We start from the raw sequence: 17,111 nt of genomic DNA on the forward strand, positions 1-17,111 counted from the left end.
TGGCTACGTTTTCCCTACGCTATGTAGCAACAACAGATAACATTAGTTAGCTAAATAAGGTTAGCATGCTAGCTAGCTATACTGACAGCTGTTGTTATTTCTCCACTGCACATGGAAATCACCCACAATGTTCACATCCCCAATTCGTGAATATGTATTAGCAACCTGCATCATCCTTCAGATGTGGAACCTAAAGGACAATGTATGCTATAGGCCAGGAGTTACGTCGAAATAGGGTGGCATTGCCCTCTGGTGGGGGCCTTTAAACTATAAACTCTAATCCTCCAGATATGTACGTACATGATTGCACGTGTCATCTTGATGCTGCAAAACAGTCAAAACTCAATTGTTAAGCACTTGTTTTCAGTTTATAACCGTTTCTGTATGGGACGTTATATCTAGCCTACATTGCGCAGTCGCCCAGAGTAGCTTTCCCGCTAGACTAGGACAACATGATTGGGTGGGATCTTTTTTATCCAACTTTTGCGATATCGACAATGAAAAACTCATATTGTAATTGCATGGATTATTGTAAAATGGTAGTCTCACAGTCACAATAATGCCACAATAATGATTTTGATAGTTCTAGTTTAGCTATCTCATCCACCATGTAGGTAGGGAGGGGCGTGTTTCTCTTTCATTTTTCGGTATTCGTACTGTATGCGGAGCTCTTTTGTTAGGGAGGGCGGGCCGCAGGAGCACAATGACTTTTCATATAGTAAACTAGTAATGCGATGAGGACTGACCAAAGCAGAATAATGACATGCGAGTGCATCAAGCGCGGCATATCCAGCATTTCCACAAACTGACGTCGGCGACCTGCCGGAGCATTTTGGAGAAATTCTGCAGAGGTCCTGCGTCTGTTTGAGCAATCAAACATAGTAGCCCAAGTAACGGGGGATCCAGCCGCAAGGGCGAGGCGAAGACATTGGATAGCATCGTCATCAGATGGGTCAGGTTCCAAAAAAGCAGTGGCAAAGGATGTCTATTTAGGACTTTTTACGCAATCACGCTTCCCCACACCAGGCAACGGAATTTAAAATGATGTCACTTATAGAGTTGAACGATGACCAGAGATGGGTGCCTACACATGTGAATGTAACTGTCCTTCGTGCAAGGGGTTTGCGGACGAAGGGCAAGCACGGGAGCCGTTATGTTTACACCATCATTCAGGTTGGGAAGGAGAAATACACCACCGGTTTGGTCGAAAAGGCGACTGTGCCAGAGTGGAATGAGGAATGTTGTTTCGAACTTCTCCCCGGAATACTGGAGGCTGGGGGTCGCAGTGCATTTCCCACAGGGAGCGGCGACTTGGTCCTCACCGTCATGCACCGGGTGCTTATCGGACTTGACGTGTTTCTTGGTCAAGCAATCGTCCCTCTGGATAAAATATTTCAAGATGGAATGTGTCCTAGAGATGAGTAGGTTCTTTTCACTTACTCATTTAATATGCTAGTGATGAGGAACGTATTTCCACTGATTAGGCTACATGCAGGCCTAGGCTAAATGATCATATCCCACAAATTATAGCCTTTTATTCCCATTAATTTGACGTGATTGACAGTAGCATTTGTAGGCCAAACTATGGTATGTTGGTAGGGTGGGGAATTCACACAAGTATGAGAACAACTGGGCGTTTATTTACGGTGAAGATCAGTGGGCCGGGCCACCCCTGGATTACTGGTGCATAGTTGAACTACACTGAACAAAAATATAAATTCTACATGTAAAGTGTTGGTTCCATCTTTCATAAAACATATTTCATTCAAAAAATGTTGTTCACAAATTTGTTTACATTCCTATTAATGAGCATTTCTCATTTGCCAAGATAATGCATCCACCTGACAGGTGTGGCATATCAAGAAGCTGATTAAACAGCGTGATCATTACACAGGTGCACCTTGTGCTGGGGACAATAAAAGGCTGCTTTAAAATGTGCCGTTTTGTCACACAACACAATGACACAGCTGTGTCAAGTTTTGAGGGAGCATGCAATTGGCATGCTGACTGCAGGAATGTCCACCAGAGCTGTTGCCAGATAGAGAAATGAACATTCAATTACCATAAGCAGTTTCCAACATCGTTCTAGAGAATTTGACAGCACATCCAACCGGCCTCACAACTGGGGGGGATTTCTGTCTGTTATGAAGCCCTTTTGTGGGGGAAAAGGTATTCTGATTGGCTGGGCCTGGCTCCCCAGTGGGTGGACCTGGCTGCGAAGTGGGTGGGCCTATGCCCTACAAGGCCCACCCATGGCTGCACCACTGCCCAGTCATGTGAAATCCAAAGATTAGGGCCTAATGAATTTATTTCAATTGACAGATTTCCTTATATGAAGTGTAACTCAGTAAAATCTTTGAAATTGTTGCATGTTGCGTTTATATTTTTGTTCAGTATATTTTCAACATCTCAGAAGTTCTTTTTTTATCCTCTCTAGGGTAGGTGGCACCAAATCGTCCCACCTACGTAACAGCCAGTGTAATCCCGTGGCGCGTTATTCAAAAACCTAAAAATGCAAAAACTTCAATTTTTCAAACATATGACTATTTTACACCCTTTTAAAGACAAGACTCTCGTTAATCTAACCACACTGTCCGATTTCAAAAAGGCTTTACAACGAAAGCAAAACATTAGATTATGTCAGCAGAGTACCCAGCCAGAAATAATCAGACACCCATTTTTCAAGCTAGCATATAATGTCACATAAACCAAAACCACAGCTAAATGCAGCACTAACCTTTGATGATCTTCATCAGATGACAACCCTAGGACATTATGTTATACAATACATGCATGTTTTGTTCAATCAAGTTCATATTTATATCAAAAACCAGCTTTTTACATTAGCATGTGACTAGCATTCACACCGAACACTGCCGGTGAATTTACTAAATTACTCACGATAAACGTTCACAAAAAGCATAACAATTATTTTAAGAATTATAGATACAGAACTCCTCTATGCACTCGATATGTCCGATTTTAAAATAGCTTTTCGGTGAAAGCACATTTTGCAATATTCTCAGTAGATAGCCCGGCATCACAGGGCTAGCTATTTAGACACCCAGCAAGTTTAGCACTCACCAAAGTCAGATTTACTATAAGAAAAATGTTATTACCTTTGCTGTCTTCGTCAGAATGCACTCCCAGGACTTCTACTTCAATAACAAATGTTGGTTTGGTTCAAAATAATCCATAGTTATATCCAAACAGCGGCGTTTTGTTCGTGCATTCAAGACACTATCCGAAAGGGTAAATAAGGGTGATGAGCATGGCGCAATTCGTGACAAAAAAATTGTAAATATTCCATTACCGTACTTCGAAGCATGTCAACCACTGTTTAAAATCAATTTTTATGCCATTTTTCTCATAAAAAAGCGATAATATTCCGACCGGGAATCTGCGTTTAGGTAAACAGACGAAAGAAAATAAAGCATAGGGTCGACTCGGGCACACGCCTAAGCCCATAGTACTCTGATCGGCCACTTGCCAAAAGCGATAATGTGTTTCAGCCAGAGGCTGCCTCGATATCGTTCAGCTTTTTCCCGGGCTCTGAGAGCCTATGGGAGCCGTAGGAAGTGTCACGTTAGAGCAAAGATCCTCAGTCTTCAATAAAAAGAGCCAAGATGAAACACAACTTGTCAGACAGGCCACTTCCTGCATGGAATCTTCTCAGGTTTTGGCCTGCCATTTGAGTTCTGTTATACTCACAGACACCATTCAAACAGTTTTAGAAACTTTAGGGTGTTTTCTATCCAAAGCCAATAATTATATGCATATTCTAGTTACTGGGCAGGAGTAGTAACCAGATGAAATCGGGTACGTTTTTTATCCGGCCGTGTCAATACTGCCCCCTAGCCCTAACAGGTTATTTATTATTATTTACCTATTTAATCAGGGAGTCACCATTGAGATAATTTTCTCTTTTACAAGGGAGCCCTGCATATACAATTTCATAAAATCCAATATACCATATGAAAAACAATATAAAACAAATCAAATACAGCACAACACATATTGCACAGACAAACATAAATATACACAATATACACAAAATCCCTTACAATCAGAAAGAGTAGTTACATAATAATCATATTTAGCCTTTTTGATCAGTCTTACACATTGATTCCTCAGTTGGCTAAAATATTGACAATTCAGGCCTAAGCCTGTGTTACTGGTGACCTTGTATAATTCAGGAAGGAACCAGACATTCGTTCTACCTTTAACTTTCAGAGTTTTGAAGGGGACATGACTATCTACAATTGTATTGAAGACACTAAAATAAAGATCATGAAAAAAAGCTTGTTCACAATTTTTTTTAAAGTTCCTCTTAGTGATGACACGAGGCATAGATTTATGCATTTTCACATCTCTGACACAGCCAACTGGGCAATGGTCACTAAAATCCAGGGGGAAAACCCCACTAGAAACATACATTACATGACCTAAAGTATGTGGACACCTGCTCGTCAAAAATCTTATTCCCAAATCATGGAGTTGGTCCCCACTTTACCTCTACAACAGCCTCCACTCTTCTGGGAAGGCTTTCCACAAGCTGTTTGAACAGTCCTGCGGGACTTGCATCCATTCAGCCACAAGAGCATTAGTGAGGTCGGGCACTGATGTTGGGTGATTAGGCCTGGCTCGCAGTCCGCATTCCAATTCAAAGTGTTCAATGGGGTTGAGGGCAGGTCAGTGCAGACCAGTCACATCAAATCAAATGTATTTATAAAGCCCTTCTTACGTCTGCTGATATCTCAAAGTGCTGTACAGAAACCCAGCCTAGAAGAAACCTAGAGAGTAACCAGGCTATGAGGGGTGGCCAGTCCTCTTCTTGCTGTACCGGGTGGAGATTATAACAGAACATGGCCAAGATGTTCAAATGTTCATAGGTGACCAGCAGGGTCAAATAATAATAATAGACTTGATCTACTCGCTGTTGGGACATCGGTCCGAGGAGGTGAGTACAGTCGGCTGTGTACCTCAGTGAGAGATTTGGGTAGGGTAGTGACACTTACTACCCGGAGCTATAGCCTTTTTCCCCTTTTAGGCTTAGCGACGTGTTTCATTTTGGAATACGTTGGGCATGGTTATTTTTGTGTGTTGTCTGTGGATTGAGCAGTTGTCTCAGGGGCACATCTGTGGCTTGGGGGAATCTGCTAGTGTGCTGGGTGGTTTATTTCCTTGCCAGCGGGCTACAGTGCATAATTACCCACCCGATATCTGCACGAAGACTAGGGTTGAGTTACTGTAGGTTTTGGGGAAGCTCCATATATATCTCATCTCTCTTCTGTGGTGCTCAGTGTGATTGTCATGTTTCTTGTGGTCTGGTGTGTTTAGCAGAGGGGAAGAGCAGGATAATTTTCTTTGTATTTACTTTTGACTATGGCGTCTTTCCATCAGAGGAACTGTTAGAATTATGTACTAAAGAACAGCTGTTGTAGATTGCTGAACACTACAAGGTTTAAATTAGTGATAAACGTCTAAAGAATTAAATGAGGTTGATATTGAAGGCCAATCTGATGGAGAGTGGTATTCTTGAAGTTACCACTGGGGCAGCCTCTGCTGAGGACTCGCCGTCTCCCCGTAACGTTACAATGGCCGCTCCATCTGTTAGTCCTAATAGTCTTCTTTTTGAACAGCAGAAAGAACTGCTTCTGTTACAGCTAGGGCATGACCGTGTAAAGTATGAAAAGGAATTGGAATTTAAACAGGATTTGGAGCGTGCTAAAATCAAGCTGCAACAAGAGGCTAGAGCTGGTTAGGGAAGGAAAGCTCTCAGGGGAGAGTTTACTCTGGGAAGGTGACCCAGATTTACCTAGGGGTCGTTCCTCTTTTGGTCGTGCCCCGGACACATTTGATATTGTTGGGAACTTACGGTTGTTGCCTAAATTTAATGAGCAGGACCCTGAGACATTCTTTTCGTTGTATGAGCGTGTTGCTGGCACTAGGAGTGGCCTGATTCTGACCGCACTTTAATGTTGCAGTGTGTGTTGACTGGTAAAGCGCAGGAAGCATATTCAGCTCTTAGTGTAGGTTAAAATGGCTGTGTTACAGATTTACGAATTGGTCCCTGAGGCTTACCGCCAATGATTTAGAACTTTAAAAAGGGATAATAAACAGACTCATGTTGAGTTTGCGCGAGAGTTATCTTCACAGTTTAATTGCTGGTGTTCCGTCTCTGCAGTTATAACTTTCCAAGGGCTGTGATCTGATTATGCTAGAGCAATTTAAGGACACAATCCCTGATCATATAGCCATGTACATTAACGAACGAAAAGTAAAGACTGTCGCTGAAGCTGCGGTTTTGGCGGACGAGTATGTTTTGACTCACAAAAGTATCTTTGTGGAGCCGCGCATTCGGAGTGAGTGGGGGCGTTTGGAGAGATTTAGGCCTCGCTCACCGAAATACTTTGGTTCACGGGCAGAGTTTGATTTAACTAGGGTTGAGCCTGACAACCGTGGTAAAGTTGATTTTGGTCAAGAGTGTCACTACTGTCAAGGTTCGGGTCATTGGAAAAACAAATGTCTGGTTCTCAGGGCTAGGGGTAAATTCAGTGCTTACATCAAATCTAAGCCTACAGCGTTAGCTGCGCCTGTTCCACATCAGTTCACTCCTGACACATTGTCTCATGCCCAGGGGCATGTGAAAGTCCATATTGACCCAGACTATTTACCTTTCATTACGGAGGGTTTTGTGTCTGTTAGGAAGTAAGGACCTAGTGTCAGTGAAGAGCCTAAGAGACACAGGTGCCTCTGAATCATTTGTGTTGGAGTCTGTGTTACCCTTCTCTAATGAGACTGATTCGGGGAATAGTGTTCTAATTAGGGGAATAGGTTTGAACACTCTGTCAGTTCCATTGCATAAATTGATGTTGGATTGTGGACTGGTGAAAGGTGAGGTTGTTGTGGGGGTGCGTCCTTCGTTGCCTATTTGAGGGTATCGATGGGAATAACTTTGCTGGTGAGCGTGTATGGCCTGTCGTGTTTCCATCTCTAGTGGTTTCCGCTAAGCCGTCATTTGTAGGGATTCCTGATGAGAGTGCGCAGAGTTTCCCAGAGGTGTTCTCTGCGTGTGCGCATTCTTGATAGCCGGGGCAGTGACCAGGTCGCCACGGCTCATAGAACACGTCACTGCGCCGGCTAACAAGAATGCCACAAAGAAATCTGTCACTACTTTCCCTGTTATCCTGTTAACTGTATCCCGCTCCGAACTAATCTAATCAATGTGGCTGACCCCACGTTAGAAGAGTTGCATGACCAAATTGTGCCTGTAGAACAGTTGGGAGATGTCGCCCATGGCTATTTTCTCCAAGAGGATGTCCTGATGAGAAAGTGGGTGTCTCATGGTAGTTGTTTTCTGGGGGAGGCAATTAGTCAGGTTGTACCAGTTAAGCTTCGTGAGTTGGTGTTGACAACTTCCCACAACAATGTTGCTGGACATATGGGTTTGAGGAAAACCTACAACCGCATATTAAGACATTTCTTTTGGCCTAGGTTAAAGAGGGATGTTTCTGAGTTCATCAACTTGTCACACCTGTCAATTAACTGGTAAACCTAATCAAGCTATTAAGCCGGTACCACTGTTTCCTATTCCTGTACTCAGCCAACCTTTTGAGTATCTGATTATTGACTGTGGCTCGTTCTAAAAAAGGTAGTAGTTACCTGTTCACTGATGTGTCAGACCACTAGGTTACCTGCTGCCTATCCTCTCCGGTCTATCACGACTAAGTCTGTGCTAAAAGCTTTGACTCAGTTTATCTCACTGTTTGGAATCCCTAAGGTCATTCAGCGTGATCAAGGATGTAATTTCACCTCTAATCTGTTTGGTCAGGTTCTCCAACAGCTCCATATTAAACACAATTTGTCTAGCGCCTATCATGTGCAAAGTCAAGGACTGCTGGAACGTTTCCATCAAACACTTAAGTCTTTGTTGAGAGCTTATTAGACTGAGATGGATAAGGATTGGGAGGAGGGATTGCCTTGGTTACTGTTAGCTGCTAGGGAGGTTTCACAGGAGAGCACGGGTTTCAGTCCAAATGACCTTGTGTTTGGACATAGAATTCCACACACCCTATCTGTTCTCTAGGATGACTGGTAGTCTCCCGAGCCCCCTCAGTCCCTGTTATCTTATGTGTGTGATTTCCGGCGATGCCTGTACGCCGCTGGTGAAATGGTTAAAGAGAAGCTATCATCTTCACAGGAGAGGATGAAGGGCATATTGGATCGGCAAACTGAGCCTTGTCACTTTAGTCCAGGTGATCAGGTTCTTGCTCTGCTGCCAATTGTTGGTTCTCCTTTTCAAGCCAATATTCAAGGTCCACATACGGTTGTGCGCCAGTGCACTGAGCAAAACTATCTAGTTGCTACTCCCGAACGGAGAAAAGCACACCAACTGTGCAACGTAAATTTGTTAAAACCCTATTATGCACGTTCCTCTGAGGCTGAACAGTGGGAGTCTACAGAGGACGGTAAACCTGTTATTTTGGTCGATACCGTTATTTCGCTGGGTTCTTGTCATGATGGGTTCGTGCATGAGGGGGAAGATGTTCTTGGTCCCGACGATTGCATACTGCAGGGTAGATTGAAAAATTCAGAGACACTGGATATTTTAGACAGCCTTCTTGCTCATCTACCTGTTGATTGGCGGGAAGAGATGGTCGGTCTGATTCTGAGATTTCCAGGTTTGTTTTCTGATACACCTACAGACTTAATAGAACACGATATTGACGTTGGAGATGCTGACCCCATTCGTCAGCGGTTCTATAGAGTTTCTTCAGAGAAACTACGTTGTCTGGATGCTGAGGTCAGGTACATGCTGGAGAGTGATATATATCTTGGTCAGCAAACCGGATGGGACAAACAGATTTTGTACGGACTACCGTGAGGTAAACAGTGTCACTAAGCCAGATTCATTTCCTCTTCCTCGGATGGAGGACTGCGTTGATCAAGTCAGAGCAGCTAAGTTTGTGAGCAGATTTGACCTGTTAAAGGGCTGAAATCTCTGCCATTATTACACCTTCTGGTCTGTACTCGTATTTGGTTATGAGTTTCGGCCTGCGTAATGCACCTGCCACTTTTCAGCGACTTATGAACAGGGTTGTCTCCGGTCTGGCCGGGTGCGCTGTTTATCTGGACGATGTAGTGATATATGCAGATACTTGGGAGGAACATCTGTCCCGTATTCAAGCCTTGTTTGACCGCCTAGCTGCGGGTCGCCATACGATCAATCTGCCTAAATGTGAGTTTGCTCAGGCGACTGTTACATACCTTGGAAAGGTGGTTGGGCAGGGTGAAGTGCGTCCTGTTCCGGCTAAGGTGGTAGCTATTGATGCTTTTCCACCACCAATTACTAAAAAGGAACTGATGCGTTTCTTGGGAATGATTGGTTATTACTGTCGTTTTTGTAGGAACTTTGTAGGAACACTCCCTTGACAGATAAGCTGAAAGCTAAGGCTGTTTACGTGTGGTCTTCTCGTTGTCAACAGGCTTTTGAAGATGCAAAGAGGTTGCTTACCTCAACTCCAGTGCTGGCTGCTCCTCGTGTGGATTTGTCATTTACCTTGCAGGTGGATGCTAGTCATGTGGGGGCAGGTGCAGTTTTGCTGCAAGCAGATGTGTCTGGTGTTGAGAGGCCTGCTAGTTTCTATTCCAAAAAGTTTAACAATTATCAGTTGAACTACTCGGTCATTGAAAAAGAAGCGCTAGCACTCATATGGGCGCTACAACACTTCGAGGTGTATGTCGGGTCGGGAGTAGTACCTATTGTTGTCTACACCGACCATAACCCTCTCACCTTTTTGAGGTCCATGATGTGTCCTAACCAGAGGATAATGAGATGGTGTTTATTTTTTACAAGCATTCCATCTCGATGTGCGGCACATCCGGGGGACTGATGCGCTCTCTCGTGCGCCCTGTTCCTGAATGTCCACGTGACTGACCACTGTTATTTTTGTTTGGTATTGTTCTATTTCTCCTGTCTGTTCCCTTCTAGTCTCGTTTTCTTCTTTTCTTTTAAAGGTTGCTTCCTGTGTGCAAAGGTTGCTGAGGTCTGGGGAGGACGAGGTTGGCTGGGGCAAGTGGAAGTGTGAACACGTAACCCCTCATCAATTTGGGACGCAGAGGCTGGGTCAATTTGTTTGTGTGACTGGTATGGTGTTCCGGGGTCCTTGTTGGTCCCCAGTTTTATGGGGGGGGGGGGGGGGGGGGGTTGACGACTCTCCCACTCTGTCTACCGTATTCTCTCTTTGCTTTGTTTTCCTTAATAGGATGTCAGTGGGTGGAGCCGGGAGGGTCGTCAGCGAAATGGGACACACCTGGGCTCGGGTGTGTCCCGGGATAAATACACCTCAGCATTCATTGAGGAGACTCTCTCTATGCAGATACTAATAGATTTTGGTTGTGGCCGGTTTGTTTGCGTTGGCACCTTTCAACACCCCTCATTATCACATTTATTATCACATTTATGCACGCAAACACACACTCACTTACACTACTGACTACACCATTGTTAATTGTATTTAGTTTACTTTAGTTAATAAATATCATATCATCTCCACGTTGTCTCCGTTTTTGTTACGAACTTTGAGCCGGTTCGTGACAATATATAGTGTATTTATCTGGATTATTGTCAAAATAAGATCACTCAGGGTATATTTCGATGGATCTTTAGGTTTTGGCCATGTAGCCTCTGTTATCAGCTGAGATGAGTTTAGCTCAGAGCAAATCTGACACTGGCATCCTCCAATTAATATAAAAAAATCACCCATAATTAATAGTTCAGATTTATCATATGCATTCAAATTACCATCGATAAAATGCAATTGTGTTCGTTGTCCGCAGCTTATGCCTGCCCATACTATAACCCCACCACCACCATGGGGCACTCTGTTCACACTCTGTTCATCAGCAAACCTCTTGCCCACACAATGCCATGCACGTGGTTGTGAGGCCAGTTGGACGCACTGCCAAGTTATCTAAAAGGAAGTTGGAGGCAGCTTATGGTAGAGAAATGCACATTCAATTATCTGGCAACAGCTCTGCAGTCAGCATTCCAATTTCACTCTCCTTCAAAACTTGAGACATCGGTGGCATTGTGTTGTGTGACAAATCTGCACCTTTTAGAGTGGCCTTTTATTGTCCCCAGTACAATGTGCACTTGTGTAATGAGCATGTCGTTTAATCAGCTTCTTGATATGCCACACCTATCAGGTGGATGGATTATCTTGGAAAATGAGAAATGCTCACAAAATTTGGGATGGCGTATCACTGCAGAATGCTGAGGTAGCCATGCTGGTTAAGTGTAACTTGAATTCTAATTAAATCACCAACAGTGTCACCAGCAAAGCACCCCCACACCATCACACCTTCTCCTCCATGCTACACGGTGGGAACCACACATGCGGCGTTCATCTGTTCACCTACTCTGCATCTCACAGAGACACAGAGGTTGGACCAAAAGACAGATTTCCACCGGTATAATGTCCATTGCTCGTGTTTCTTGGCCCACTTAAGTCGCTTCTTCTTATTGGTGTCCTTTAGTAGTGGTTTCTTTGCAGCAATTTAACCATGAAGGCCTGATTCCTGCAGTCTCCTCTGAACAGTTGATGTTAAGATGTGCCTGTTACTTGAACTCTGTGAAGCATTTATTTGGGCTGCAATTTCTGAGGAACTTAATCTCTGCAGCAGAGGTAACTGGGTCTTCCTTTCCTGTGGCGGTCCTCATGAGAGCCAGTTTCATCATAGCGCTTGATGGTTTTTGCGACTGCACGAAGAAACTTTCAAAGTTCTTGACATTTTCCAAATTGACTGACCTTCATGTCTTAAAGTAATGATGGACTGTCGTTTCTCTTTTGCTTATTTGAGCTGTTCTTGCCATAATATGGACTTGGTCTTTTACCAAATAGGGCTATCTTCTGTATACCACCCTGTAGTGTCTATAGTATCATTAAAGGTGAAGACTGTTATTTTATCAAATCAATTCTCTGTAATATTATTACGTGATTAAACTAATCATGTAAATGTAATTAACTAGGAAGTCGGGGCACCACGGAAAAACTTCAGATTACAAAGTTAGAATTGTCCGAATATAACTCTTCAGATATTGTAATATCTGATCAATTAGTCTTCTATTAACCCCTGTGCGGCCTCCGTCCCGTAAGCGAAAAATCCTATCGCCATTAGCATAACAAAATGTAATAAAAAAAAAAAAAACATTTTTTTTTCTCCAATTATATCGTTTTATAGATACACCTCTCCTGAATCGAACCACGTTGTCCGATTTCAAAAAGGCTTTACAGCAAAAGCAAAACATTAGATTATGTTAGAGGAGTATATCGTAAAAGTAGCCACATAGCCATTTTCCGACCAACCACATGCATCACAAATAACCAAAAAACATCTAAATGCAGCACTAACCTTTGACAATCTTCATCAGATGACACACCTAGGACATCATGTTACACAATACATGCATTCTTTTGTTCGATAAAGTTCATATTTATATATAAAAACAGCATTTTACATCGGTGCGTAACATTGACTAACTATTTTCCCTCAAATGCATCCGATGAAACAGCGCTACAATTTACTAAATTACTATTCGAAAACATTTTTAAAATGTAATATTGTCATTCTAAGATTTATAGATGAATATCTCTTGAAAGCACCTGTAATGCCAGATTTAAAAATAACTTTACTGGGTCATCACACTTTGCGATAAAAGGGGATGCGATACTCAGAACAATAGGCTAGCAATAGCAATAGGCTAGCCATCTTGGAACAATCGCATATCAAATCTAGTCTTGTATACTATTGTCAATAATCCCTTACCTTTGATTATCTTCATCCTTAGGCACTTCCAGGAATCCCAGGTCCACAACAAATGTATTTTAGTTCGAAAAAGTTCATCCTTTATGTTCCATTAGCTTGTTGTTGTTAGCGCGTTCTGAAGGCTGCACCAAAAGTTCCGACGTGCGCGGGGCTACTCTTTCAACAAAATGCATTTTTTTCTTATTTAAGTTCGTTCAAACATGTCAAACGTTGTATAACATAAATCTTTAGGGCCTTTTTCAACCAGAGCTCCAATAAGATTTGAGGGGGACGACTGCATTGTGTTTCAAAACGTTTCGAAAGGGGAGGGTAACCAGGGGCGCCGGCGTCATAATGGTGATGGCCCTCTCCGTGTGACCACGTTCCACAGCGTGTCATTCTGTCAGTTTTCACAGTAGGAGACTCAAATCACTTTGTAAAGACTGGGGACATCTAGTGGAAGCAATAGGAAGTGCTCAATGAACCATAGCTCACGGTGTGATTAATAGGCAATGTGATGAAGTTGAGTTCGCGATTCAGAATTCCACTTCCTGTTTCGATCTGTCTCGGGGTTTTGACTGCCATATGAGTTCTGTTATACTCACAGACACCATTCAAACAGTTTTAGAAACTTTAGGGTGTTTTCTATGCACAAGTATTAATTATATGCATATCCTAGCTTCTGAGTTTGAGTAGTAGGCCGTTTAAAATGGGCACACATTTTTTTTCAAAATGCGCTGTGGCGCCCCCTATCCTAGGCGACCATCAAGAGGTTAATGAATTATTCTTTACCTTACGTCAGTCTAATTTCAAACGTCGTAAAATTCTTGGTTATCTCCATGAACCCAGCCTAAACTATGAATCATCCATACACCAATTGGCTTAATCATTTATTTACTAACTAACTAAATAATCACAGAAATGCATAACAAACAAACAGTAGATATTGGTTACTAACAATGATAGGGAAAATCCCCTAGTGGGCTAAACCGATATGACGGCTTGTTATACAAAGAAAAGGGTGTGTGGACCGATAAAGGAGCGGGAAAGACAAAATGAATCATGCTTACACAAGCGCACATGTCAAAACCAAGTATCCTGGCAGACTAGAACTTGTTCAGAATGAGTCTGACATCATCAAGTAATTTTCAGGTCAATACCTGAAGGTCAGTCTGAATTGGTGTCGAGGGAGTCTGTAGTGGTTTTACTATGAGTCACTGTCTTCCACTATTGTAGTGGCGATAGGTATGAAGAAGTCTTATTTCATAGCCATGTTATCCACGGAGGAGCTAACCTCACGACGGAAGTACTCTTTAAGCATTGGACCAGTTGTACGTGGTGTGATCATGGTTCATGACTTCTAATAACTTTCCTCCTGAATGGAGGGTTCTATGTATTAGTGGCATGTGTGTTAACCATTGGAAGAGTGCTCTGGAGATTCCCTTCCCCGTGTTGCACTCTGAGTGACTCCTAACTACTCTGTCGCTGTCGTCAAGGGCAATTTGATTTGTTAGGTCTAACCTTCTTACTGATTGTAGCTGGACTGACTGTTGCTGGCATTGGTACTGGTACTCAAGGGGACCAGTTATCCTACCGATTTATTCTGAAATATTATCCTATCGGAACGCATGATTAGAGCATTTTACTAGTTGTATTGTAGTTGAACCTACACATGGCATGGCATGACTATTTTTGCCATTTGTTTGAGGTGGAAGTCCACTAGACTTCTACGACCTGTGGTACACCACAGTAATATCTAAGATGTGTTCTAAGATTATCCCCGTCTAAGGGGCCTGTCTGCTCCTCACTGTTCTCATAGGGGAGTTTACAACTACTTTTGTTTTATGCTCTGGCGGCCTCGTACGGTGTTACACATAGTCTCGACCACCCCACAGGCCTCGATGAGGCTCATCATGGGTCTGGGCCACCCACCAGCGGGTGGTGTTGGTATTCAAGGCACAAACGGAAAGGTCGGACCCTATGTACGAGTTGTCAGCATCTGCGTTGTTATAAGAATGGCTGTAACCTTTCAACCAAATCTCATGGTGTTTGTGCTTCAAAACGCTCAGTGGCTGTCGAGGCCTGTCAGTCACCACCGCGTCCACGCGTGGCAACCTCTTCAGTACCTGCGAACTGAGACGAGGATATCTGTCTGTGCTATCGCAAAGTGTTTCACCAGTGAGAGTCATTGGGTCAGTTGCTGGACTGACGCCATTAGTGTCATTGTAAGAGGTGACAGTCCACCACAAAGCGGAAGGTGTATCATCGGAAGCAGAGTACGCTCTGCACATCAATGTGTTTCTTGCTGAGTCGGCCACAGTGCTTTCGGAAGTGTCCGAAGGGCAAGTGAAGTTTATTTTAACTACAGTATTGCACGACTGCAAGGAGGAGGGAAGTTGCTCATTCACAGAGACGGTTGGCTTGAAATCATGAAAAGAATGTTCAATCAGGTTTGCTGATGGAATGTGTCGAGATATCGTAATATCTCTGGATCGGATTATGCACCAAGAGGTTTTGAAACGTCTTTTTCCCAAGGGGTGTTTTCGACAGATACCCCTCGTGGATGACTGCGTTGCAGCTAGCGTTAGGGGACAACAGTGTGGCCAGTGGAGAAGTCACTGTGGCCTGTGACCATACATGGTTGGTTTTCCAATCCATCAGTGGAAGTAACCAATCCATCAATTCTGCTCCAAGTAGCAGGGGTTCAGATTCGAGGCTGGTAACATACACAGGGTGAACAAGCTATACGTCCTGGAACTGTAGTTTCAGCATGACTTTCAATGTGAGAGGCGAGGTAGTCTGAATGAAACCTCGAAGTGTAGTGTTGCATCGTTCCACTTTTAACCAACGTTTAGTTGGCTTCAAAGCCCTTTTGAGATCACTGAACAATGTTTGAGAGATGAGTGATATTGTCGCGCCCGAATCAATTAGCGTATGATAAGATAAGCAGTCCTCCAGGACTGTTTCCAGGTATGGCCGTTTAGAGTCTCGTTTAGTGGACATATTCCCCACAAAGTGGAGTGGTTGTTCGCAACGACGTGATGTGCCATTCCTGTTCAAGGTGAAAGCAGATCGACTTTACGGATTTTGAGTGGGCTTGGCTTTAACAAAGCTTTTGACTTTTTTCTTCGCAACCTTTGTATCAGAGTCTATAGACAAAGCCTGTGGGCTTGTTTCTTGATCAAGCGGGTCCTGGATAAGGTCTAGAGTGAGAGAAATTTGAATTTTAACATCCTTGCTAAGGGTATTAATTCCTGCGGACCTGGTGTCCGGTAGTTCCCTGTTTAGTCCTTGTGATTTTTCTTTTACCCTTTTCTCAAATTTTTCTCGCTTTAGTTCTTCACATAGTGGAACTTCTAGAGAATATTGGTCTACGTTTTAATCGTCCTTTAACCCTTTGTTACCTTTGTGCTCTGACACTTTGTGTGGGTTGGATGCAGGAACGTAGCGAACAGGTCGATTGTAGCGGTAGTCGTTTCGATGGCTACGTACTTTTTCAGTTATTTCGACCGCGGAGGTTATTGGAATCTTGCTTTCATGGTAGAAACCGTTGTTGTGCGTCATCTCTCAATGTTCCAATACCTGATAATGCACCCTCTAACTGGAGTGAGTGCTCCTGATCAGACTTCAAAACCGAGTGGTCAGGGCTCTTAGCGCTGTGAGCTTTTGATGCTTCAAAAGCTGTGCTTGCAAGCTCTCTGAGTTGTAAGATAGGCAAGCCAACGTGGGCTGTAGGGCCCAAGTAGGTAATGAAGGTGGAATACATGTTCGACAGAAACATTTATTTGAATGGTAACAGCTCTTCCATACCTGTTTCAGTGAGTAGGCCAAAGTAAGCTGAAAGCAGCATATGATAGTAAGCTTGTGGGTGTTCATTCTGAGCTTGTTTGACAGTGTTAGCCAGTGAGCTATTGTGTTTGCGAGTCGCAGAACCACAGAATTTTATTTTGAAAGATGTGGCAAGTTTAGTGTCGTCATTAAGCATGTGTTGCTGTTGTAGACAAATTAACCTCGTCACGTGTCTATTCAACATTCACTTCAACAGGTAAACCCTGTCAGAACCCGTAGCATTCGGGTAGCCATCCATTGCATCCTCTATGTCAGCTAGGAACATCTCAGTATTGTTTGGATGACCTGGAACGGGGTCAAAGGGGGGGAAATTCTTGACAAGTTTGTCAAGGTATTCCGCGCCAAGCGGGCGGAGAGGTTTGGCTTCATCCTGTGGGGAAATTGGGGCCGTAAGGCCAAGAAGAGAAGCCGAGCTTTGGTTTTGTTGGCCAAGAGGCGCCATATTACTCAGT

The 17,111-nt window shown here is 43.4% G+C and overlaps 1 protein-coding gene across 2 annotated transcripts in view; it reads left to right on the forward strand.

The window, feature by feature from the left end:
- The first annotated feature begins 372 nt into the window (after positions 1 to 372).
- The window catches only part of LOC106600640 (rab11 family-interacting protein 5), a 52,507-nt gene continuing 35,768 nt past the window's right edge, over positions 373 to 17,111 (forward strand). Inside the window, exon 1 of one of the 2 annotated variants that reach the window (XM_014192138.3) lies at positions 373 to 1,421. In XM_014192138.3, coding sequence (XP_014047613.1) covers positions 1,042 to 1,421 — 380 coding nt within the window. In that variant the 5' untranslated portion in view covers positions 373 to 1,041. The remainder of the gene's footprint in view (positions 1,422 to 17,111) is intronic. The other variant, XM_014192140.3, reaches the window with a different exon arrangement.

The sequence above is a fragment of the Salmo salar genome, chromosome 03 (genome assembly GCF_965601325.2).
Source record: "Salmo salar chromosome 03, fSalSal1, whole genome shotgun sequence".
Lineage (NCBI taxonomy): Eukaryota > Metazoa > Chordata > Actinopteri > Salmoniformes > Salmonidae > Salmo > Salmo salar.